Below are 27,438 nucleotides of genomic sequence, written 5' to 3'. Positions count from 1 at the left end.
ATTCAAGTTAGCCCGAGTGACAGCCGGGCCCCGGCCGCGCCGAGCCTGGGTTTGCATTAAAGGGGACCCTGGCTGCTGGACCAGGGAGCAGGATGGGGGGCTTCGAGGCTTGGTCATCCTCGGTCCCTCCTAAGAGGGTGGCGGGCCAGTGAGATAGCTCTGGGTTTACTTCAGAAGTCCTGCTCTGGTCTGCTGTCCACTGGTGCTTTCATACCCCCAGATTTTGGGTATTAGGTCAGGTAGTAAATTTCCCGGTGAACTTTTAAAGTGTCAAGGCTGTAAGCTACCAAAAGCTTTAGAGCAGGCAGGTTTATTCTTGGCCAGCTTTGGGGCAGTTTTCTCAGCAGTGGTACAGTACTAACACGTTAAACAAACCACACCAATCCAAAGTGAAGTTAACGAAGCCATGCAACCCAAATGAAGCAGCTGCTTGGTGAATGTCAGATTGTAAGGGCATTTAAAGATGAAAAAAAAAATTCTTACGTTTTTCTTTTCAGGCTGGATGGAAAGAAAACCATGCAACGTTTATGAATGAATTGAAAAACCTTCAGGCTGAAGGACTAACGACTCTTGGCCAATCCCTAAGGACAGCTTTTGATTTATTAAATTTAAATAGATTAGTAACTGGCATAGACAACTATGGGCAGGTAGGTTGAATATTAAGGTGGAACAATAGTTGATTTTTCATTTTCTGGAAATACACTGTCCGGTCCCAGAACAATATTATATGAAATGCAAATATAAAACATTTCAAATTAAGACAGTGTGTACATAGTGAAAATTTCACCCTGCAGTATATGGTTTAAATCCCTCATTTTTCCTCAAAATACATTTGAATTCAGATTCTTAACTCAGATTCTTTGCTGTATAGTTGACATGACATTGATTTTAGTCCCTTAGAAGTTCACTAAAGACATAAAAGAGAAAACATCCTGCCTCACCTTACTCAGTTGCTCTTAACACTCTCCCCATAGGCCAAGTAGTGCGCAACTATCTCGATGGTTTGCAGACACTAGTTGATTAGTGGTCATCATGTCTATATTAAGTAAAAAGAGGAAAGTATTCTATTTGTTACATAAGGGTTCAATTTAACCATGTGACATAACTGCTCTGTAAGGTAAGATTTTCACTGGAGTGCAATAACTGGAGAAAAAGATTTCTCCTTTTGAAGCACATGCAACTATTAGCAACATAGTTAAACAATTATTACAGGAGGAAATTCTGAATTAAATGGCAGATCCAGAGGATTTTGTTTGTTTTTTTAAAGGTTTTTGCTGTAAGGTGTGTGCCCTCACTGGAGAGACAGAAAGTGAGAAACCACTCCCCAGAGGAAATGACTGGGCTACAACCCTTTCTCCTCCAGTCTCCTCTCGGGATTTTGGGCATGCATGCACACTCACTTGAGTTTTAAGCTGGCAGGTGTGGGACTCGAACCGTGGTCAACTAAATGAGTAACCATTATGCTATCTGCTGGTTCCTTCTTAATTTTTTTCAGTATTCCAAACTCTTGGAAAAAGGCCATTTGGAAAATATAAAAGAACCCTTCCTTTCTTAACCTTCTTAAGTCCCTTTATTGTACTTGCTTTTATCTATTTGAGGATGAGACAAGCTTTGAATCACCTGATGGTTCACTAAGGAATGATGCAAAGTGGTCTGTTACAACTTTTTATATTACTACCCTGGAAATAAAAGATAATAAAGAACGTGTAATGTTACACAGTAACAAAGGGCTAATATACTCAAGGAGTTCAATCCTTATGTTGTGCAAAGCACTATTACCATAATGATATATTTAGGTGTACACTGTGTTCTTTTCTCCAGTTCCATAATCCACAAGTTTCATGAGTCTGACACTCTTAGGAAAGTTCTTCCTATGACTACAACTTGGATTTGCTTTATATGGAAGGAGATGGAATTGTTCCTTTGTTTTAGACATTTTTACACTCTCTACGGAGAACTTCAGTATCTAAGCATCTTTGGAAATGGTTGAATTTAGTCCTATTGTATTTGGACACATTCACCTACCATCTATTAAAAATGTTTCTTAGGGTGGTTCTTTAGAAAAACTGCTCGTCATGGAAAGACTGAGGACATTGTTAAGGGTTGTCTTCATAAAGTTCATGGAAAATTCATACTACAGAACCACATGGATTTCAATCATTTTGGACCAAAGTAAACTTGTGTTAATTCCATTTTCCATAAACTTTTTGAAGTCATGGCAATCTGAGTCACTTTACTAAACTGAAGTTCAATCATTTAATTAGGAAAATACATTTTTCTTACCATATTAATCTTATTTTTTCCATTTTCTCTGCTGCATTATTTTGCAACTTAGTAATTTAGGCAGATATGCCATGAATTTTTTGTTTGTTTCTGTAAAATAATGAGGGTCTTCTTATCTTTTCACATTCCTTTTTTATACATACGGCTATAGGCTTATCCCAAATTTTGAGTTCAGGGACAAATTTGAGGCTTGTCATTGCTTGTTTACTTTATCTGGTTGTCAGTGTATAGTAAAACCATTAATGTCCTGCTTTTCTGCTTCGTATTTCATAAGTTGGAAAGGCATTTGGACACATAGACAGACCTCCTAGATTACTGATTAAAAATTTTTCTTAGGTGCTTCCTTAGGGAAACTGCTTGTTATGGAGAAATTGAGGATATTTTTAACTTAAACATGTATTTTCCTTTTCCCAGTTGCTATCTTCCATCAGAGAACACTTTAGTTCTTTTCTCTAAAACCCACAGAGAGTTTGAGGTTGAAGGTGGTCCTTCAGTGCTATACCACTTTGACCAGTAGAAAAGTCTGGAGATTGTAATGCTTTTGCATGTTTAGGGCTTATAAATTAAACAGTGGGAAGGGATGGTGCTTCTCAGTTATTTTGATGAATAAGCAAAGATGCAATGAGTAATAATAATGCATTGTCCTGAATTTGGCACGTAAGGATGATACTAGCATAAAATAAGCCACAATTTCCAAATGCAAACAACTGAGTAAAGTATCCAATTATAAGAAAACATCTTCCCAGAAAATTACATTAATAATATATTAATAATAATTAATGATAATATGTATTAATATAACATCAATTACTTTTTCTTGATGTCTTATAAATTTTCCATTCTTAATAGAATGATAAATTTACCATAAATTGTCAGGAATTTTAGAAGTCTCAAGTACTTCTAAATACCATTCGTGTATTTTTTCTTTATAAAAGCACTTTGTATCTGTCTGTTTTCTTCCAACTACCTTTATTCTGTAACTTAAGTGTTACATACTCGCCCTCATATGCTTCATACTAGGATCTCTGGAGCCCCAGTACTAAGTTCATGTGTATAACTTCATTAGTTTAAGGAAATGAGAAAAGGTGAGGTTAATAGAAGACTGAACATACCTATTTTATAGAATCTTAGAAACGATGTAAGTTTTTGAATTAATGTTCTTGAATATCTAAATGTGGGTTAATGTGTATATATGTGTGTATTTGTGTGTTTATGTGGCTAACTCAACATACATGCACATGTATGATTTTTCCATAAACAATTGTAAGGGTATTAATAACTATGATATATTGCATTTGTTTAGTTAGCATACCTAACAATAAAGCATCTTTTGAGGTATTTCCAGGGTTGTGGTCAGTAAGGTTAAAGTAGCTGGGAAAAAAGAAGGATTCTTGGTGAATGTTTTCTCAAGCACCTCAGATAGCACACTAAAAAATCTGTGCTTATAGAAGTCTTTATAAATACTTAATTGTGACAATCATTACCATTAACTCATATTTCTACAGTCATGTAACAATGTGTAGCTTCCAATCAGTCTTTTTATAGCAGTGTCTTACTCAAATGCTTATTATTGCACATAAATTTGATAAATTGTTTTTTACATGTTCAACAGCGTTTCATATAATACCCATACTTTGAGAGCTACCAGAAATCTGAATTAGCCTTAATATCTAAAATTAGGAAGTGTTTAAAGTTTGAGAGTTCTGATTAAAGTTTTATATGTAGAATGGTTTATCTTGTTCCAAATCATTCTGTTTTCTATTTTCAACCTTGTCTTTTTTTTTTTTTTTTTTAATCCAGTTCAGATTCACTGGTAAATCTTAACTCTGGCCATCAGTTGATCCAGTTCAGATTAGCTGGTAAATCTTAACTCTGGCCATCAGTTGATTATTTTTGTCACTAGCTTGACTCTATGCCCCCAGTACTCACTAGTAGTGACTAGATTGTTTCAGGACTTGAACAGTACCTACCTGACTTACTATGTGCCCTTAGTGAAGACAGTTCTTTATTTTTATTTTAAAGGAGACAAAATATATGCTTAATATTTTGAGGATTTTCAGTTCTGAGTGTTTTCCTCTTTGAAAATGAGTAACTTTGGAGTTGGTAGGTGGCATGGTGGACTAGACTCCCATGTGGCCAACTGTAATTTGAGTCCTGGACCTGGTGGCTTGCTTTCTCACTTTCCCTTTTTTCTCTCTGTGTCTCTCTAGAAAAATTGAAAAATAAATAATATTGGATCAAATAAAATAATTCTTTAAAAAAATTAGTGACTTTTAAACAAGGTCAAATTTGATGATTCATAGGGAGAATAATTTAACCAATTTTATTTTTTAACAAAGATATTTGTGAGCTTAGATAATTCAGGTGTATACTTCTAAGACTACCTACTTTTTCTCCCTTATCTATGTAGTATTCATTTAATAATTAGGTAGTACAAAACGTGGGCTTCTAATTTTTTTCCCCCTTTTTAGGTTTTTGCCATAGGGTACATATGCTTGTTAGAGAAAAACAGGATAAGTGAGAAATCACCCCCTCAAGAGGGACGGGGTGGCCATGCTGTAATCCCTTCTGCTCCATTTTCCTCTTGGGTTTTTGGGCACGCATACACACATGCCTGGCCTGATTTTTAAGCTACTGGGTCTGGGATTTGAACTGTGTTTGGCCATGTGGGATTCTGGCACCTTAACCACCATGCCACATGCTGACCACTGGGCTTCTCTTTTCATGTTAGCAAGTGAAGTGTAGTGGAAATTTGATTCCCATCTGGGTGTTTGGTTTATCTTAAGCTGTCAAAAAATATATTAATAATAATTTGTTATTTATTAAACCCTAGACATCTTTACAAATGAAAGTAGATTGCTACACTTAATATGCTACTGAGCTAATATGAACTGTAAGCACAGTGGTGAATGGTATTTTACAAGTCCCCTAAGTAAAAAAATTTGTGTTAAAAACATAAAATTTTCCATGTTAACCATTTTTAAGTGTGTAGTTCAGTAGTGTTAAGTATATTTATATTGTTGTGCAGTCGACATCCAAAACTTTCATTTTGCATAATTGAAACTGTACCTGTTACACGATGACTCCCTATTTTCCCCTCTATCCCCATCCCTGCTAGTCACTATTTTCATGATCTGTTTTTATGAATTTGTGCTCACTAGGTAACTCATGTAAGTGTAATCATCCAGAATTTATCTTTTTGTGACTGACTTATTTCATTCAGCATAATGTCCTCAAGGTTCATCCATTTATTTCATGTATCAGGACATAATTGTTTTTGAGGTTGAAGAGTTCATCATGCAAATATTCCATATTTTGTGTATCCACTCATTAGTTGATGGTTACTTATGTTACTTCTCCCCCTTGGCTGTTGTGAATAATGCTGCAAGAAACAGCAAATATCTTTTTGTGATCCTCCTTTTAGTTCTGTTGGATATATATGCTGAAGTGGAATTGCTGGATCATTTGGTAATTTCATTTTTAAATTTTCAAAACAGTACCATACTATTTACTATAATAGTCGCAGCACTTTACATTCCCACCAGCAGTACCTAAGGATTACATTTTCTCCACAACCTTGCCAACACTTTTTTCTTTTAATTAAAAAAAAGATTTTTGAAAATTTTTAATTAGTCATCTTAATGGACATGAGGTGATTGCTTCTGTGGTTTTAATTTCCTTTCCTTAGTTATTTATGTTGGTATCTTTCCATATGCTTGTTGACCTTATTGGACGCGTGCACTCGCCAGACAGACAGAGACAGAGAGATAGAAAGTGAGAAATCACCCTCCGGGGAGATGGTCACACTGCAATCCCTTCTCCTCCATTCTCCTCTTGGGATCTTGGGCACGCACACACACACGCCCGTCGTTGAGTTTTGAGCCACCGGGTCAGGGACTCGGACCGTGGTCGACTATGTGGGAGTCCAGTGACAGCCATTACGCTAACTGCTGGTCCCTGCTTGTTGACCATTTTTATACTGTTTTTGGAGAAATATCTAAGTCGTTTGTCCATTTTTAATTGTTTTTTTTTGGTTGAGTTGTAGGAGTTCTTACATATGTACCCCTTACCTGATAGCATCACTTACAATTATTTTCTTCCATTATGTGGCTTGCATTTTCACTTTGTGTCCTTTGCAGTTTTTCATTTTGATGTAGTTTAGTTTTTTACTTCTATTGCCTGTGTTTTCGGTGTCATATTCTCAAAATCGTTGTCAAATCATTGATCAATCTCTGTGTTTTTGTTTACAAGATTTATACTTTTAGATCTTGTGCTTAGGTCTTTGATCTATCTTGGATTAGGTTTTACATGTGTCAGAAGGTAAGTGTACAACTTCATTCTTTTGTATGTGGATAGCCTGTTCCACCAGTACTATTTATTTGTCAAAGACTGCCCTTTCTCTATTGAATGGTCTTGACAAGTCCTTGAACTTTTAAACTCCCTAGAAAGTATTTCCAGTTGTTATCCATGGAGAAGGGACTCTACAGTCAAACTTGGATAAACATTTTTTCTCAATCTTTATTATGTAAAGGAAGACCAATTACCAGAAATACAAAAATCATATTTCTAGTCTTGACCTTGCCATTGAGTTATTGTGTAACATTGGCAGTCACATTACCACCCTGTGCCTCTGCTGCTTGTTCCAAGTTGGCAATAATGAAGCCATTGTCCCCTTATTTTAGAATTGATGAGAGGTTTAAATGGGATGATATATTTAAAATGTACTTCAAAACTTATGAAGAATTCAGTAGACACAAAGCATAATTTTCTCCTAGTAGATTATTCTGGTTTTATTTTTTCATCTTTAAATTAGAAATTACAATTTCAAAAATATTAGAGGCATTTTAAAGCATTTTTTACACACTTTAAAATCTCCTAGTAGCATATTAAGTACATTTTTTTCTTGGCCTTTGTATTTTGTCCTAAGGAAGCAATTGTGAAAGAGACGTAAATAATGTAATTGGACTAAAGTTCTTGCAGTTACAGTTGATAAGCTTGGGATAGTACTTTAAGCAAAATATGTTTAATGAAAACTGAATGTAAATAGCTCAGCAGGTAAGTGAGAAAGTCACTCCTTTGCAGGACAAAAATGCATGACAAAAGCACATGCTTCAGGATTCTTTCAGATAGGGAGGCCCCTCCCAGTACATTTCAGATCAGATTTACACATTGGATTTGAAAGGAACCTTTTGGAGCACATCTGTTGGATAAATCTAGTGGTATTTTAACAAGATATTACTGAATTCAAAAGTATTAAATAGATATGATTTATTTCCTATCGAGCATTCATTTTAATGGTGACAATTTAAATGAAAAAGAATACTTCAAGACTCCTATTTTATTTATGTATTTTTTAAAGAATTATTTTACTTAACTTTATTTTAATTTATCTTAATTTGACCAGAGAGGGACAGAGAAAGAAAGTGAGAAAGTAAGACTCCAGGTCCAGGACTTGAACTGCAGTTGACCATGTGGGAGTCCAGTGCCCTCAACCACCACGCCACCTGCTGGCCCCAAGACGTCCATTTTTTCAAAAGTTTTACTACATTATTTCTTCATAATTTTATACTATGTTTTCTTTTTTTTTTTTCTTTCTTTTTTTGAGTGAGATTTTTATTATAGGGTGCTCACTAGAGACACAGAGAAACAGAAAGCAAGAAATTCCCCCTACCCCCACCCCCTGGGGATGGCCCACCACAATCCCTTCTTTTCCATTCTCTTCTCTGGATCTTGGACAGACACACACATGCTCAATGTGAGGTTTAAGCCACCAGGTCCAGGACTCAAACGGGGACAACTATGTAGGAGTCCAGTGACATAACCATTATGCCATCTGCTGCTCCCTTTACTTCTGTTTTCTAAAGAATCAAAAAATAAATAAATGCCCAGTCATGATCTTTCAAAATTCTTCATTAGAAATAGCTGAGAACAACTATTATGTGCAAAAGGCAAAAGTAATAGGTTCTGCATCTTCGTTAAAGAGAAGTATATTTTCTCTGTGTAAAGGAATGTCAATAATTATGTATTTAATTATATACTACTGAAAATTAAAAGACCAGGAACAAGTTAATATTTGAATGAAAGAATTTCTTAAAGTATTTTGTACTGATTTAAGGTTATTTGTTGTCAGAACTACCTAAAGGGGTTGTTCAGCTATGTTTGTGTCATAGATTTCTTCAAAGAGCTTACATAATATTTTATAAATTGACACGTTTCTTAAATAGTTAAAATATCTTCAGCCATCATAACCTTCACTCAGACTTATACTATGTAGTAAAACGTACGTTAATAGCCTTATATTTCTGTTTTTATTCAGTTGATCAGTGCCCACATTTGCCATTCCCCATTTTAAAAAAGTAATTTCCTTTTTTTATAAGAGATTTTGTGCTATAGGGCATGTGCACTCGCCAGAGAGACAGACAGAAAGTGAGAAGTCACCTCCTGAGCAAATGGCCACACCACAGTCCTTTCTCCAGTCTCCTCATGGGATCTTGGGTGCACACGCACATGCGCTCAGTATGTTTTAAGCCACAGAGTCTGGGACTCAACTGTGGTCAGCCATGTGGGAGTCCAGCGATGTAACCATTATGCCATCTGCTGGTCCCATAATGTTCTTGTTCTTATATAAGCATTATTATTGTTTAGCCTTATAATTTTTTTTTGTTGTTGTTAGAGGTTTTTGCTATAGGGTGTGTGCGCTCGCCAGACAGAGACAGACAGAAAGTGAGAAATCACACCCCAGGGGGGATAGCCACTCCTCAATCCCTTCTCCTCCATTCTCCTCTCGGGATCTTAAGCACACATGCACACACGCCTGGCATGAATTTTAAGCCACCGGGTCCGGGACGTGAACCGTGGTCGACTACATGGGAGTCCAGCGACATAGCCATTACTCTAACCGCTGGTCCCTAGCCTTATAGTTAATCTATATAATTTAAGCATAGTTGCCAGACTACAAACAAAATACTGAAGTTGTTGGTTTTGGTTTGGTTTGTCTGTTCCCTGAACCCTCTTTGCTCTCCCAACCTTTTTATTGAGCTACTTAGACTTAAGTACACAAAACTCAAGTTTGAAGTTCACTAAATTTTTATATACACTTCTAAAAAAGTATTGAACTTTTGCATCTACTGGCAGAACTTTTTATTAGATATATTTGGTTTTATTGTGATTATTTCATAGGGTGTTAAAATGGAAGTGATTTTCGAAGTTTACTTTATCTTTCTCATTTTATAGAAAGTAAGGCCTCAAAAGTTTAATATGCTTAATTTCTTCACAATTGTGAAATAGTTTTAAAGATTATAATTGGTTAGGTAATAAGTATACAGACTTTGTAGGGTTTTTTTTTCATGATTTAAATATTATTTAAAAACATTTTATTTAAAGTTATGACCAGTAGATCTGAGATACTTTCTTAGGTTGTGTTTGTATTCCTGTAATGCAATATGAATTCTTTAAACTCCTTTTTGAAAACTGGGCATTTCATTTTGTCACTGTGTTACATTTAGCCTTCCTTGTAACACTCTCATCTAAATGCTGTTTGTTACATTAATAGCTTCAGTTGAATTCTTTCCTTACCTTTGTATGGAAAAAAGTAAGAATAGGGTTTCAGGGGGTAGTTGACAAGATTTTATTCCATTGTGATGAAAAGGTCTAGAATCTAATATACATATATGTGTAATGACACTTTTTGACCCCGCGTTTCATGGTTTATTAATTTTCTCATGTAGTTAACATAGAGGTTAGTTGACTTTTCTAATGTAGTATGCCACCCAGTATTAGGGTTATGATGATAACTTTTTACGTGGGCAGTTTCACTATGAAACTGTGATATTTTTCTTTGACATAAAGTAATTTTACAAATCTCTTAAATATTCTGTTTTAGGATTTAGGAAAATCTGACTTTGTTTATGATTTCCCACTCTACCTGTGAGTTCCTGGCATTCATCTAGCCTCTTAGCTTCAGTTTCCACAAAAGAAAAATGGGATGAAAGGATCTGTCTAGTAGTACAGTGAAGATTAAGTGATGTACAATGTATTTTTTGGTAACACAACCTAGTGGTATTTTTGTGAATTTCCTTTGATTTTTGATTAAAAAAAAAAAAAAACCCTGAAATTATGGGTGCACAGTGTGTTTTTATTCTGCTTTTTTGAAAACAAGCAGTGTGGGGATACTTAAAGAACTGCTTTGCCTGGCTGTGCCATTAACTGGCTTATGTTGTTTTGACAAGTCCCTTAACCTCTCTGAGTTTCAAATTTTTTATATACAAAATGGCGTTAATATCAACTTAGAACTTTTTTTTTTTTTAAGAATTAGTTTATTTAACTTTATTTAAAAAAAAAAAATTTACCAGAGAAGGACAGAGAGAGAGAAAGCAAGAAATAAAGCCACCAGGTCTGAGACTTGAACTGCAGTCAGCCATGTTGAAGTCCAGAGCCCTTAACCACCATGCCACCTGCCGGCTCCAATCTAGATCATTTTTGTAAGGATAAGGAATAATATTTGTTAAGAAAATTTTTGTAAGGATAAGGAATAATATTTGTTAATTATCTAGGAAAGTGCATATCAAGCACATGCTGGGAACTCAGTTGTTGATGATTTCATCCCCACTGTTCTAGCATGCACTTAACAAGATCAAAAAAAAGTGAAACCTTTGACAAAAACAGAATAAAGGCTGTTCTATAACCCAATGTACATTCATCACAAGAAGCTAGAATTTGTTATCCAGTGGTTATAGCTAAAGTAAAATTCCTTGGCTTAGGAAACAATGTTTTTTAATTGAAGCTCTGTAGTTTGCTCTGAAAATACCTTCCCCTTAGTCCTACAAGTCTTTTCCCAAAAATATCAATTTACTTTGCAGCAAAAGTTTGATAAGTGAGTACTTTAAAAAAAATAAACAACACGTATTTGATTTTCAAAGCAAGAAAGATTTTACCCTATTTGAGGAAATTTAGAACAAAGTCTATTTCTAGAGATTTGTAATTTTATATTTTAGAATTCTGATTGGTGATGGTAGGGATGGCATGGTAGGGAAGGATGTTCTTATCTAGAAAAAAAGCCAAGTGTGAAATGTATTATTGTTTGTTGTGTAGATTTATATGGGAGATGATATAACAGAATACATTTAGAAGATTTTTAGTATGAAGATACTTATTTTTTAGGGTATATGTGATTCAATATTTGATTATTGGCATATTAAGAGATCTATTTGCACATGAAAGTAATTTTAAAATCTGATAATTAAGAATATTAGTTGTAACCAGAGGACAAATTTGTATTAGTCTAGTAGAGTAGTCTTATCAAAATTAATTTTAGACCCTACATACTCTTGCCTTTTTTTTTTTCTGTACCTTAAGAGAGTATGACATTTCAACATTTTCCATCCATTAGTTGTGACCAAATAAGTTCTGAGACTCTGGTGAAGGTCCTTGGAAGTATTTTATCATCAACAACACTTTGTTTTGGATATGAAGAGAGTTCTGAGTGTATGGGTAAATCAGTAGTAGTTTTAACATTTGGTGATAGCCAATGATAGGACTGGTAAATTAAAGGAAAACTTTCTTAAAAGCTAATGGGTGTAGTTAGATATTAGGAAACAAAGACTTGTGATGATTCTGGAATTTCAACTGGAAATATCTAAACAATTATTCTGAAAACTAAAAACTTATTTTAAATACATGGAAGATGGTTGAGTATGCAGTGTATTGTCTAAGGTTAAGCTGAAAGTGATAGTGGATGATGTTACAAAGTCAATCTGCAAGATAACAGCAATGTATACTATTTTTTATCATTGGGAATTAGCAATGTGATATCTTCTTGGTCTCTATAATGTATAAGTTGTTCTGAGTCATTTATGTGCTTTTGGCAGGTGAAGGTGAAAGTAAAATTTTGAATTTTAGTTATGCAGTTCCACTTCTCAAATCAGTAAATTAGAAGAATCAAAGAGATTTTGTCAAAAAGATAGGGTCGTAGAATGGTTAAAAAAAATTTTTTTTTTTTAATTGCAGGAGAAAAAGAGATAAAGCACCCCCTAGTGGGGTATAGTCCTGTTATAATCCTTTTTTCTCCATTCCACGATGCTTTGGGCTACTCACACATACCCATGCAGTGTGTTTTTCAAGCTTCCCTGGTAGGAATTCAAACCATGGTTAGCTATGTAGGATCCAGTTCTCGTGTATAGTATTTAACCACTGTATTGAAGGGAACCCAGAAAGTTCTTATTTTCAATTTTATTGTTAATTCAGCATGAATAATGTCTAATCTCAAACAGGATTACATTGATTGCAAATTCTAATGTAAAAAAGGGCTATCTTTGTTTCTTAGCATTTCCACTTTAATGAGCTATAGCCACATGTAGCAGTCTGTGCACTTATCCGTATGTGACATCTGCTGCTTCATGAAGCACAGTTCTAAGGTAAAACTATTGAATTTGTATGTATAGATATGAAGATTCATTAAAAAAATTTGTAAGGATAGGTTCAGATATTATGTGGTTGGATTTCTGTTTCCCAAAAATGTCATTTATTGTGAAAATTTAAATTTGTAAACATGTTATATGAAGTATTTGTAACAATAAGTAGGAAGGTATTTTGTACAAGCATCAATAAATATTTAAATCAGAATCTTGCAGGAATGGATTCTTAGAAACTTTTACTTAAGTACATATACTTATGTAATAGATTTTGAGAAATTTAAGTATTTCCTTCTAAAAAAAAAATTCTTAGTGAAATTGAGCTACCAACAATTTTTTCCTAGCAAATGAAAAATACTTGTTTTTACAAAGCAGGGCCCCTTACAACTTATCACACATTATGTCTTACCCAATTAAGTTATTTTCAGATTGGCCTTACGCCATAGCATATGGGAAACAATATATTGTAAGAGTGTTTCCAAGTGCTTATCATGAATTTCTCCTTTTAAAAATTTGATGCTTTATTGCTCACTTTGCTGTTCTGAAACATTTACAGGTGGAGTATCCCTTATTCAAAATACTTAGGACCAGAGGTGGTTCAGATTTTGGATTTTACTGTTTCTGTGCCAACAAAAGCACATTTGTTTTCAGATTTGGATTTTGGAATATTTGCATATACATAATGAGATATCTTGGAGATTGTACTCAAGTCTAAACATGAAACTTATTTATGTTCATATATGCCTTATACACATAGCCTGGAGGAAATATTACTTTTTTTTTTTTTTTTGGAGAGGTTTTTGCTATAAGGGCGCGTGCGCTCACCAGACAGAGAGAAACAGACAGAAAGCAAGAAATCACCCCCCAGGAGGGATGGCCATGCTGAAACCCCTTCTCCTCCATTCTCCTCTCGGGATCTTGGGCATGCATGCACACGTGCCCGGCGTGAGTTTTAAGCCACTGGGTCCAGGACGTGAACCGCAGTTGACTACGTGGGAGTCCAGCGACATAGCCATTATGCTAACTGCTGGTCCCAGGAAATATTACATATTTTAAAATGCAACAGTTTGACCTGTCACTATTAGAGTTTTCACCTATGGTATCATATTGGTGTTCAGAAAGTTTGAGATTTTGGACAACTTCAGATTTTGGATTTCAGATTTTCTGATTAGGGATGTTCAACCCATATGAGACAGTTTCTCTTCATTTCGAATTGTAGTGTTCAAGCAGATTATGTAGAAGGTTGTCATAGAATTCCATAATTTCTTTAGGACAGCTGTGATTTGTGTGCATGATTGAGTCTTTTGAGGGCATGCTTTTATTATTATTATTTATTTATTTTTACTATAAGATGTATGTATTTGCCAGAGGGACAGAGGGAGGGGTGAATGGCCACACCACAGTCTCTTTTTCTCCTTTCTCTTCTTGGAAAAGGAGATACACAGACACGTTTGTGGCATGTTTTCCTAGCTGCTGGCTCCGGGACTTGATTTGGACACTTGGTCATGTGGAATCTGGCTGCTTTAATCACTACACCACTGGCTGGCCAGGAGTGTATTTCTTAGTGTGGCTGTTAAGGGAGTAGTCAGAATGATTCTTTCTCTTTGTCCTACATTTAAGGTCTGTTTGATATAGTGTTTAAAATTAAGTTCATTGCTGAGATCAAGATGTGATTTAACTGACTTGTGAAGGTTATAGCTGTAAGGTTTCATAGTCAACAAGAACTCAAGGAAATGATTACTCGAGAGAACTGGCAGATTTGAATAATCCATTGAGATCAAATTAAGTTTCAGCATTTTTGCTGTGTAACTTTTGTTTACCTGTCTGAGAATATGTTTACATTTTGGCTTTTGTTTACTTATTTTCTTAACCTTTTCTGCCATGTTTCCAACATGTTTATCATGACATGCTTTCCTGAAATGATTTTTTTCTCAAGTTATTATTTCCCAATCAATCTAGTATAATAAATTTATTAGTTTTTTTCTTTTTCTTTTTCTTTTGGAGAGGTTTTTGCTAAAGGGCGCGTGTGCTCGCCAGACAGACAGAGACAGAGAGACAGAAAGCGAGAAATCATCCCCCAGGGGGGATGGCCACGCCACAATCCCTTCTCCTTCATTCTCCTCTTGGGATCTTGGGAACGCACGCACACGCGTCCGGCGTGAGTTTTAAGCCACTGGGTCCGGGACTTGAACCGCAGTCGACTACGTGGGAGTCCAGCGACATAGCCATTATGCTAACTGCTGGTCCCCAAGATTTATTAGTTTTTTAAATCCAAAAATGTTACTTTTTCTTAAATAAAATTGTATTTATATTTCTGCCATTTTCATTACCATTTCTATGCTAGCATAAACACCATTCGTTTGCTGTTTGTAAAGTGATCTTCAAGATCTTAGACTCCAGTGCAAATGTAAAACTCAAAAATCTTGCCAAATTACTAGATATTAGTATTATATAGATATAAATTTATATTACAGTTTTGCACTTATACTTAGCCTTGTCAGTTATGGAGTTTCCTTAATGTTAATCTTATCACAAAGTCAAGCTTTCCTAATTTTCCAGTTCTTATGGTGAATTATTTCTTACTACTTACTACACTATTACTATTCGGTCTATTATTTAAATCAAATTCCAGGATGTTATTCCTTAGTCATTATATAAAAATAACTTTATGGGATTCTATCCCCCTATTTTTGCTCAAGTCTTATTTTATCTAGTTTTAATTCTGTTATATTTTTTAATTTAAGGAGTTATATGATAGAATAAAGGAATTGTATATGATTGTCTAATAGAATTACTTAAAACTAAAAATATATTTCTTTTATTGTGAAATTTTAACATTTTTCTATAGTTATTTACCTTAATGTATTCTTTTTTTAAAAAAATATATTTAATTTGATTTGTTAATATTGTTTTTTTAATTTGGCCAGACAGAGACAGAGAGAGAAAGAAAGAGAAAGTGAGAAAGCAAGCCACCAGGTCCAGGACTAGAACCATGGCCAGTCGTGTGGGAACTCAGCACCTTTCTGCTGGCCCCGATACCTTAATATATCCTTAGAGGCCAGTTTTATTTATTTTTTATTTATTTTTTTTAATTTTTTGAGAGGTTTTTGCTATAGGGTGAATGTGCTCGCTGGAAAGACAGACAGACAGAAAGCGAGAAATCACCCCCCCAGGGGGACGTCCATACCACAATCCCTTCTCTTCCATTCTCCTCTATTCTCTTGGGATCCTGGTCATGCATGTACACATGCCTGGTGTGAGTTTAAGCCACCGGGTTTGGGATTTGAACCTCGTTCGACTACATGGGAGTCCAGCAACGTAGCCATTACGCTAACTGCTGGTCCCTCAAGGCCAGTTTTATATACACTAGCAAGTTTTTAAAAAGTTCTATTTTGGGAGGCCAGCAGGTGGAGTGGTGGATAAAGGTCCTGGAGTCTTATATGGCTGACCACGATTCGAGTCCCGGATCTATCTAGTGACTTGCTTTCTCGCTTTCCCTTTCTCTCTCTCTTTGTCTCTTATCTGGTCAAATTAAAAAATAATAACAACAAATGGAATTAAGTAATTCTTTTAAAAAAGTTCTATCTTGGGATATGAAACACATTGTAATTTTGAAGAGTATTTGTTTTGAATATGAAATAATAATGCACGTGGTTAAAAAAGTTGAAGTGTTATAAAGTTTTATAGTGCCTCACTTCCATTTGTCAGAATGGTTAATCAGTTTATAATGTATCCTTTGGAGATCTTTTGTATACAGTCAAAGGTATTATTTTAAAAGTACTGATTTCTTAGGATGAACGTTTTTTAGAGTTTGACATCAAAAGACTCACGCCACACCACTTGCAATCTTAACAATAAAAGTAATAATCTTACTGAATTCTAAAACAAACATAGAACTTGTAATTCCAGCTTTGGAATATTGATTTAAATGTAAGCCTGTCAGGCTTTTATTGACTCAAATAATTATTATATTTGTTTGGAATGTGTAATTAACCAGTTGTGTATTTTTCCCCATAATTTAATGAACCTATCTATTCTTTAAAAAAATTAACAGGATTCATGATACTGAGTTAGTGAAGAGATAAATCTAATTAGCACATCAAAACTATGATTTCATAGCTAGTATTGGTATACTTTGAGACTTAAAACTGGAACTGACTTAAAGAAAATTATTAAGTATACAAAAGTACAGGCAATAAGCAGACACGGAAAAAATTCTGACTGATATGCAAATATTTGAGGGTTAGTGACTCTTGAGCTAAAGAACTTTGTCTTTTCTAGTTGATTTCCTTTGCAAATTTGTATTAAAATAAGCTTTCCTAAATATGTATTGTAACAGTGTTTATTATGATCAGTAATATTATGAGTGGTATGTTTTCTGGTATGAATTGTTTCTTTGCAATTTTAGAAATCAGCTTAAAGTAGAATAGGTCTTTGTATGCAATTTTAGAAATCAGCTTAAAGTAGAATATCATTTTTAATATCCATGTTTCTATATTTGCATTACAGAATATGAATTTTGACGAATTTATATAGCTAAGTATCAAAGAGTTTCTAAATGAATATGAGATGGTTTCTTATATTTACGAGGAACATATATTGTCACCTTTTAAAAATTTTTGGTAATAGATTAAATATAAGCAAAATTAATTATCCTATTATTTTTGTAATAGGATAGGTAATACAGACTAATTTTGCTTATATTTTTGCTATCTATGTTGATGCTACAAAAATTTAAATAAAGGGAACCTAGAGATCATCTTGTTAGCAGTTGAACATTAAAAACGTTAACAACAATCCTGTGAAATCCTTGTTCAGTGTATGCATGAGAAACTTTAATGATATAGTACTTACCTTTCAAGGAAGCCCTTGCCATTTTTTTTAAACATTTTTGCTTGTTGCAGTTGCACTTGAAAAAAGAATTTTAGGGTTGAAAAAACCACGAGCTATTTCTGGACATTTTTTATTTTTCTTGCTTGATAATAAGCTATGGCCCTAGGGTTACTTTATTTTACTCTATTTTTTTTTTAAAGAATTATTTACTTATTTAATTAATTCCATTTGTTATTTTTTTTAATTTGACCAGAGAGAGACAAACAGAAAAAGTTTTTTCAAGCCACCAGGTCCAGGACTTGAACTGTGGTCAGCCATGTGGTAATCTAGCGCCTTTAACCACCATGCCACTTGCTGGCCCCATAATAAGCTATGGCCTGGGGTTATTTATTTTAATATCTCTTTTGTTGAATTCTGTTGGCCATCACTTCCTGGCATTTAGTAAAAGACCTTACAGCATAGTAGGTGTAGGTTAATTGAAGATGCTTTCACAGGATAGACAGACTTAATTCTCAGTGCACATTTTCCCTTCAGTGGAAGCCTTAAACAGTAGGAAAATTGTAGCACAGACAGGCCCTTAAGTATCCTTTATATGATTCTTTAAATGACTAACATACATGATGGATGGACCATGGTGGCCCTGTAAGAAAACGTGTGCCCTTTAGTCTGACAGCAAAGGAGGCTTGCACAGTTTTTACTGAGTGCTCAGAACTGCCTTCCTTTTGCTTCAAAAGCTTAGTTATGTCCTGTTTCCAGATACAGTAAAATTCTTTTGTTCCTTTTCCCCCACTGTATTTTCAGTTTCTTGGGTAAAATGAAAGAGTTTTGATCCTAGAATCTAGGTTAGTTTATGTTTGAAGAAAATTACCGGATTTTTACATTTTCAAGATTATTTTCTTTTCAAAGTAATTTGTTTTTAACATTTTCAAAACTTTTTTTTTGGTAAAAATAAAATAGGTTCTAGTAGGTAACATCTGCTTACCATAATTATTAAAATTTTCATATTTTTGAGATTTGTGCCTTAATTGAATTTACATCTTGATAGTCAGTTGTTGAGAGATTGATAATATTGGGCAGTGCAAGTTTTTACTTAATACTTTATGACAGAACTCTTTTACTTGAAGCTTTTGAACAATATTATAATCAAATTTTCTAAAAGACAAAAAAGATTCCCCTTAATAAATAGCTCTACAGATTTCTTTAAGCCTCAAACCACTGCTCTGAGACTAAAACATGTGAATTTATTCTGCTAATGGGAAAAGTAAACTTCTAGTCCCTCTACTGGCAGTGTTTGTCCTAGCAGAGCTTAATTTTGTTTTTAAGGTACTGGGTAATTATAATAAAGGCTATTTATAATTTTATGACCGAGGTGAATATCGAGGGAAATATTAATGAATTGCCCCCAAATTGAGTAACTTTATAGCCATACTTTAGAATAAAAATGTAAAATAGTTGCTCTTAAAAACAAGGATTTGAGGGACCAGCAGTTAGCGTAATGGCTATGGCTATGTCGCTGGACTCCCACGTAGTCGATCGCGGTTCGCATCCCGGACCCGGTGGCTTAAAACCTCGCCGGGCACGTGTGCGTGCCCAAGATCCCAAGAGGAGAATGGAGGAGAAGGGATTGCGGCATGACCATCCCCCCTAGGGGGTGATTTCTCGCTTTCTGTCTCTATGTCTCTCTCTGTCTGGCGAGCACACGTGCCCTATAGCGAAAACCTCTCCAAAAAAAAAAAAAAGAAAAGAAAAAAGGATTTGAGAATTATTAAACCACAGAGCCTTGGCACTAGAGAACTAATCATATTATATTGCAGTGATTAAATGATAACTAATTGAGACTTGAAATGTCAGCATTTTTAGTTTTATTTATTTATTTGGAGAGTTTTTTTTTTTTTTTTTCCCCGCTATGGGGTTTGTGTGCTCCCGAGAGAAACATAGAAACAGAAAGCGAGAAATAACCCCTCAGGGGGGATGGACACGCCGCAATCCCTTCTCCTTCATTTTCCTCTCGGGATCTTGGGCACGCATGCACACGCGCCTGGCGTGAGTTTTAAGCCACCGGGTCCGGGACGCGAACTGCGGTTGACTACGTGGAAGTCCAGCGACATAGCCATTACACTAACTGCTGGATCCCAACATTTTTAGTTTTTTTAACATGAAAAAATATCTTAATACTGATAGACAACTAAAACAGTGTTTTAGTTTATTGTATGAACAATAATGTTGATAAAGATGTCAATTATTTATTATGCAGCCACCAAGAGCAAATCTGTGAAATGCAGGTGAGAACAGTGCAAAACTTGTATATAAGAAAACTTAACTCTAAGAAGTTGCAATGGTCACTTTCTGCTACTTACTTAGAAATGTATGCTTAAGTAAATTTGTTAGTTTCAAACATTTATATAATAGAGATAGGGATTCTTCTTTCATGAAGAAATTAACTTTCTTTTAAGTATAGACTACATTAATTTATTATTCTAACTTTTATAGTAACTGTTGTTTTTCTTAATATAATTCTTGACTAAATTCTTTTTCTTTAAGATTTTTTTTGCCTTAGGTGCATGCGGTCTCTAGAGAGACAGGGAGACAGGGACAGTTAGAGGGAAAGTAAGAAATCACCCTTCTAGGGGAGATGGCCACTCCCCAATCCCTTCCCCTCCATTCTCCTCCCAGGATCAGGCAGATACTCTTGCTGAGTGTGATTTGCAAGCCACTGGGTCTGGGACTCAGACCACAGTCGTCCATGTGGGAGTCCAGCGACATAACTGCTATACCTTCTGCTGACCCTGCTTTCTCAACTTATAAAGAGACCTTACACCTGGCATAGGGGATAATAGGAACAATGAGGTTTATCATGTTTTTCTGTATTTTTTCTTCCTTTGATTTTTAAGTTTTATAAAATTTAAAGCTATTCGAAGAACTTGATATTATTTTATGTATATACACACACACATATATACACACACACTCTTAGAACTGATTAAAGTCATATAGTAGTTAAACATAAACACTGTGATGTGCTGTGTCTATGTTGGAAAAAGTATATTGATTTATACATTAAAAAACGGGTAGGTATGAAATTACAGAACAATAGAAAACAAGTAAAGAAATAGTCCTGCTATAGTTAATTTTACAGCAGATAGATTATAGTAAAAAAACTAAAGCCCTGGTTAACACCATTGTTGGGTGAATGTGGTACAATGCTGATAGAATTGGAGCCTAGAGAATTTAGTGTTGCCAGTAGGATCCCCAGGGACTGCAGAAAGACCTGATGATTTAAGAGTTTGAACACCTTTTTAACAACTCTACCAGTTGTAGCAATCTCTGAATATTTTACTTCTCCAGGTTTTTTAAGGGTTAAATGAGATAGTGTAAGTGCTTTATTGTTATCAAGACTGCTATATAGTAATAGCCTCTTTGGAGAGTGCACTTTATATGTTGTTATAGTAGAAAAGTTTTAGCTAAAAGTTTTATTTTAAGAAAAAGTAACTGTGGGCCAGCAGGTGGCGTAGTGGTTAAGGTGCTGGACTCCCACATGGTCAATTGTGGTTTGAGTCCTGGATCTGGCAGCTTGCTTTCTCATTTTCCATTTCTCTGTCTATTTCTCTTAATCAGGTGAAAAAAAAATAATGGTGACAAAATTAAATAGATAAATTATTTTTTTAAAAAAGAAAAATAACTTATTATAGTGTTTAAATTTAGCTTAAATTAATTTTATTAACTCAGACTTTTTGTCAAGTTATAATACAATGCAAGTTATAGTGTGGTTTTCAAAAAAGTGTATTAGTGTATTAGTTTTGAGTGGGCATCATCATCCATAAGGCTCTAATACATGGTAGATTGTTGTTCTTTAATTACAAATGACTTATTATGTGAAAGATAATTCTCGATGTGCTTATTCAGGAATAAGAATGAATGGATGTCAGACTTTGGGTTAGAAAATCTGACTTTGACTCATGTTAAAATGTGGAAGTGATACAGAATGCCCAGTACGTGCAAATATTTGATCTCATGCAGTGGTGGCTTTAAGAGCTTTGCTGTTTTATTTTTGAAAAGGTAGCAAGTGAATAAACATAGTTTTAGCTTAGGGTGAAATGAAGATACAATATATTTGACAGTATTAGGGTTTTTATTTTTTTTTTGGTGGTGTGTCTTATCAGTTTTTGTCCCTTGCATTCTATTGCTTCTGCTACCATTTTTTTTTAAGTTTTTATGCTGTACAGATTATTTTTCATTATAACTCCTATTTTAAAAAATAATTATTTCCTTTATTTTATTTATCATCATTGTAATTTTAAATTTGGCCATAGTAAGACACAAAGAGAGAAAGTGAGAAAGCAAGGCTCCAGGTCCAAGATGCAAACCGTGGTCAGCTATGTGGGAGTACTGTGCCTTTAACCCCCACACCACCTGTCAGCCTTGCTATCATTGTTTTTATACTTGTCTTTCCAAGCATTTTTAATATTATTTTTAGTTTTGCCTTCTTATCTTAGTTGTTGTTTGATCAAGCTCAGAGTAGCCCCAGTATTTTCATGAGATTAGCTCTTTTAATTAATTTATTAATTTATATATCTGTCTGTCTGTCTGTCTATCTACCTACCTATCTTTTCTGTGATTTTCTAGCCGCTGGGTCTGGGACTCAAACGTGGTTTGCCATGTGGGAATCCAGAGCCTTAACCACCACACTACCTGCTGGCCCCCCAGGTAGTATGGTGGTTAAGAGACTAGTTCTACTAACTTGATTAGCTCTTACAGTTAATCCTTCCTCTCAGATACCTAGCCACTTGTTCAAGATATTTGATTTTAGGTGGATTGTGCTAATATTTACCTATTGTCCTCCTTTCTTCTCTAAGGAAGTTTCGTAGAAAATACTGTCTTTTCATCATTGTAATTTGCAGGGTCCTTAAGAAATTAAATATTTAGTTACTTATGAGGGAGGTCTTTAAAAAGTTGATGGAAATGTGTGTTATGTAAAAACTATGTATGGAGGGAACCAGCAGTGAGTATAATGGCTATGTCGCTGGACTCCCATGTAGTCAACCGTGGTTCACGTTCCGGACCCAGTGGCTTAAAACTCACGCCGGGCGCGTGTGCGTGCGTGCCCAAGATCCCAAGAGGAGAATGGAGAAGGGATTGTGGCGTGACCATCCCCCCTGGGGGGTGATTTCTCACTTTCTGTCTCTATGTCTCTCTCTGTCTGTCTGGCGAGCACACGCGCCGTATAGCAAAAATCTCTCCAAAAAATAAAAAAAGAACTACGTATGGATGCTAAATTTTTTTGCACCGAAATAAACTCACATTTTAATTTATTTTTCCAAATCTGAAATACCTTTGTGAATATAAATGCTCACTGTAAAAATGAAAACAATGTAAAAATGTATAATGAAGTAAAAAAATTCACCTTTTTCTTTGATAGTACATCGTCAGAGTTAACCACTGTTTAGTTTCCATGTTCTCCTAAACCTTTTTCAAATGTATAAACAAGTATAATACCATATGCAAAATTTATTAACAAGAAAAGGGGACTATTGGTATTCTATTCTGAGAATTGGCTGTGATCTTTCTGTTTTATTTTGTTTATTTATTTATTTTTTTATCATAGGGAAGAAATCCTTTTTTCTTGGAGCCAGCAATAATTATTACAATTACTGATGGGAGTAAGTTGACAACTACTAGTGGCGTCCAGGATGAGGTAAGTTGTGTTCATATCACATGGATTATGCAAATGCATTTGCAAAGTCTTGATATATATAAGCTCCGTAGGCTATTGGACACCTTTCGTAGGTTCTGTATTTGATGCACCTTTTGTAGGTTCTGTATACAGTCATCTGTCTCCAAGAGTCCATTTTCCTTTGTTGTTGTATATTATCTTGATTAAGAATTTCTTTAGTGAGAGATTTTTGAGCCTACTTTCCACCCCAATTATGAGTTTATGTGAGGTGATAGTGTCAGTCCATATTATAAATACCAGTAAAATAAATTTTTATTTTCAGGTTAAGAAAATGGAAACAATATTGTAATTTCTTCTCATATATCACTAGATTGTCATGTGTATTTCACTGTGGAGACTCTTAGACTTGAGTATAACAAAGCCAAGAGGAGAGGTTAAGACTAGAAAAGTGAAGATCTTGAACATTTTTATTTTATCTAAATCAAATGCAATATGAATAGTTTATAGCTAACCTTTTCTATACTTTTATCAGCATACATTATGCAGAGTTGTTATTTAGTGTGGCAGGGGGGGGACAGGAGATTTTTAAAATATTTAAGGTGATTTTACTATAGTACTTGAACTGCTCTTGAATATTGTATTTGTTTTTTAACATATGCTGATATAGAAAGGTGATTATTTAAACTACCTTGTTTTCTGTTTACATTTGCTTCAGAATCTTAATTTTGATTTGTATAGTATTTTTAAGGGTTTGACTAAGTGGAGGGAAAGTATAGTCTTTAAGTTCGGTAACTTAGAATTATTTTCATTTACGTTGACTCTGTAGAATTTAAATTGGACGTGGAGTCTGGATATGTGGGGTCTGGTCTTGGTCCACCTACTTTTTAGCTGTTAACCTTTATACCAGTGCCAAAACTGCTCTAAATCTCTCCTTATCTGTGAAATAAAGATAATAATTCTTGACTTCATAGGATTGATGGAAGTCTGAAATGAAATATTATATGTGAATCTACTTGGTAGACTAAAAAAAGGTACATAGTATTGTTCTATCACAAAGCATTGGAACTAGTAAAGAATTGTGATTGCTTGATCCTAATTTGAGAGAGCTAGAATTGTTTTGTTTGAACAGTTGATATTAAAGGGAATTTATAATATAAGTTATGGAGATAGAGCTGAAAAATTGTAGGTTATAATTATGGTTTATAATTTAAGATGATCTGTTTTAATAATTTTAGATTATAATCCATAATTAAGTAATTTATAGTCTGTATATAATTATCAGCCTTAGAATGTTCCATGGCTGAACTTAATGGGTTTTGGGGCTTTCTTAGACTTTGTTGACATGCCACTATCAGAAACATTCATTATACACATAAACAATACACGTCACTTTGAATTTGAAACTCTCAAATTGATTTTTTCCCCTCAATAGAACCCATAATAACATCTTCATTTAACTTTATTTTGTATGAATTAGAAGTCTTTTGATTTATTGTTTTGTTTTTACCTTTAATGATTTTGGTTGAAGAGTTATTTGTTTTTTGTTGTGAAATATTCCTGCATGTCAGATTATTCATTCAAGGCATTCTATTATTGCCTCTGTTGAAATGCCCTTTGGGGTACAGTATATTTTGTTCGTGTGTGTGTGTGTGTGTGTGTGTGTGTGTGTGTATATATATATATGGATTAGTTATGTTTGTAAAATTTGTTTTGCGAGACCCATCTAACTTAAAATATCTTGAAACATGCATGCATTTGGGAATTGTACACCTTTCTTCCTAGGTTCTTCTTTGGTAAAAATTTTGGAGAAATGTAGCTGTGTGTTTACAGTAACCCAAAACTATGTCACTAGTAAGGTTGGAAGTATATTTTTGTAAGCAGAGGTTTTACCTTTAGTTCTCTTGTATCTTCTATAGTGTTTAGCACAGTACTGAGAAGAGAGCTTATAGCCATTCTGTCATTCATCTTTGTTTAAAAGTTTATTGATTTCATCTATAAGAGCAAGAGGATAGACAAGCCTGACAGTTTTCGTGCTGCGATCCACCTCCTGCCTTAGCTAGCCTGGATCACAAACATATATACATACACCCAGCATGCACAGGGAGGCCCTGGAATGCAAACTCAGCATCTATGTAGGCCCAGCATAGCATTATTACTGTGCCACCAGCTGACCCCCAGAACTTAATTTTTTTTAAAGTTTTTTATTTTGCTGGTACGGATATTCCTTTATTTCCTCAGAGCAAATGCAGGAGCTTGGGCCATAGCCGTGCCTGTAGTTTCCCTCCTGTATAAAAGAGGCATGGCCTCATGCCTGGGGCACAAGTCAGGAGCAAGCAAAGGCCACTACTAAGGAAGCAAAGCTTTCCCTTTCTGCCTGAAAGATCTCCCAAGCCCTCTTCTGGAGATTGCTCAAACAGTTGAACTTTCTACAAAGTCCAGCTGTAGGCAAGACTTGACGTGGGGTTCAAGGCAGGCTTCCTTCCCATCACAGCCTCTGACGTACCTGGGGTGGCAGCCATTGTGTAGAATGTGATCTAGATCACTTTCAGGCCCCCTACAGTCAGTCCTTTGATGGCAGACAAGCGCCCTGGCCCCAGGTCCTTCACCATCACTAAGACATGGGTTACACCCTTCCCTGCAGCAGCTATGTCTGCTGTCTGTGCTGCAATGCCAGCTCCCATCTTGTCATTCCGGAACCCTTCTGTGTCACAGGAAGTATGTGTAAGGTACTGGTTAGCGGCAGAGATTACCTGTGATCTGTGTGTTGTAGGATGCTTTGATGTGCGCGATTGGCATCTCTTCAAATTTCTTTTCTGCCCACCTCAATGAGCACTCCCGTCCTTGAACTGGAGGGTAAATGCTGAATCTGCAATGGCTCAGGGTTACCACATTTGCAACTTCTTGCTTGGCTGCAGGTCTTGTAGCTCTTGGGTGCTGGTGTGCATGATCCTGTGGGTTTGGATCATCACCTGGTTCATCCGGACCCTTGATCGTGGACGCCAAGTGGACGTCAAGACTTCGTGCTCCTCGCAGTCTGCGTGACTTGCATTGACCCCTAAAAGTAATGTTTATAGACATTGTTGTATAGACTCTGATAGTTAACTAAACTCACAATTTATTATTTTGCTACCTTTTTTTAAAAAAAAATTATATGAGAGGGTGTGCGCATGCGAGGGTGGGGGCACCCACCACAAGGTCTTGTCATATCTGCTTCCCCAGTTGGCTGGTGGCTTCTAGTTCTGCAGTTCATTATGGTACCCACCTGCACCACTCTGACACTGGTCCTGTACTGCTACTTCCTAGCTGAGGTTGAAGTTTCATTTGTTTTAAGGCAAAGGCTTGTTTTGATTATAGAGACAAGAGGTGATCAAGTATAGGTATGTCTTGGATTCTCTTGCATGTTTTTTTCTTTAATGTCCCAGCAAGATGAATCTTGGCAGAGGGAAAATTACCCCATATGTGCATATTATTGTTTCTTATTTTTTTATTACACTGTGAATTATTGTGAAATATTCAAATTTCAATAGTTAAATTGTTATTTACTTTGAGGAATCATTCAATTAATAGAAAAGCATGAACATGCTTTTTTATTGCTATTTTATATGTGTATGATGAGCATGTGTACATGTGCTAGATATGATCTGTGTTGTGGTTTCTACTAGGAAATAACAAACAGAATTTTGCTTTTTTATCTCTTGTCTCTTCAAATTTCTGATCTTTGCTTTTGGCAAAACTTGATTCTCTTTGGGACCAGCAGTTAGCGTAATGGCCATGTCGCTGAACTCCCATGTAGTCGATCGTGGTTCAAGTATGGGACCCGGTGGCTTAAACTCACGCCGGGCCCACGTGCGTGCATACCCAAGATCTGAGAGGAGAATGGAAGAGAAGGAATTGCTGTGTGGTCATCCCCACCTGGGAGTGATTTCTCGCTTTCTGTCTCTGTCTCTCTCTGTCTGTCTGATGAGTGCACACTCCCTATAGCTAAAAAGCTCTCCAAAAACAAACAAAAAAACGAAAACACAAACTTGATTCTTGTTTAGATTTATTTAATGAGTGCGTCAGTAATTTCCACATTAGGGATGTGGATGTAGGTGTGTAATCTTGGGTTGGCTGTGGCTGCTACTAGTGTGACCTGTTACTATTTCTAGAGTTGTGTGTTCTATCCATCTGATATCCTTTGCTCAAGAACCATGTCATCGGACATGGTAGATTTTATCTTTTGGTGCTATTTTTTAGGTGTAT

General features: G+C 35.3%; 1 protein-coding gene across 2 annotated transcripts in view; it reads left to right on the top strand.

The window, feature by feature from the left end:
* The window catches only part of INTS6 (integrator complex subunit 6), a 105,344-nt gene that overhangs the window by 732 nt on the left and 77,174 nt on the right, over positions 1-27,438 (top strand). For both annotated transcript variants that reach the window (XM_014588327.2, XM_006140527.3), the window contains exons 3-4: positions 498-647; positions 23,128-23,217. In XM_014588327.2, coding sequence (XP_014443813.1) covers positions 498-647; positions 23,128-23,217 — 240 coding nt within the window. The remainder of the gene's footprint in view (positions 1-497; positions 648-23,127; positions 23,218-27,438) is intronic.

Source organism: Tupaia chinensis, unplaced genomic scaffold (genome assembly GCF_000334495.1).
Source record: "Tupaia chinensis unplaced genomic scaffold, TupChi_1.0 Scaffold000037_20, whole genome shotgun sequence".
Classification (NCBI taxonomy): domain Eukaryota; kingdom Metazoa; phylum Chordata; class Mammalia; order Scandentia; family Tupaiidae; genus Tupaia; species Tupaia belangeri.
The sequence above is the reverse complement of the archived record's forward strand: the minus strand, read 5'-3'. Positions and strand labels throughout refer to the sequence as shown.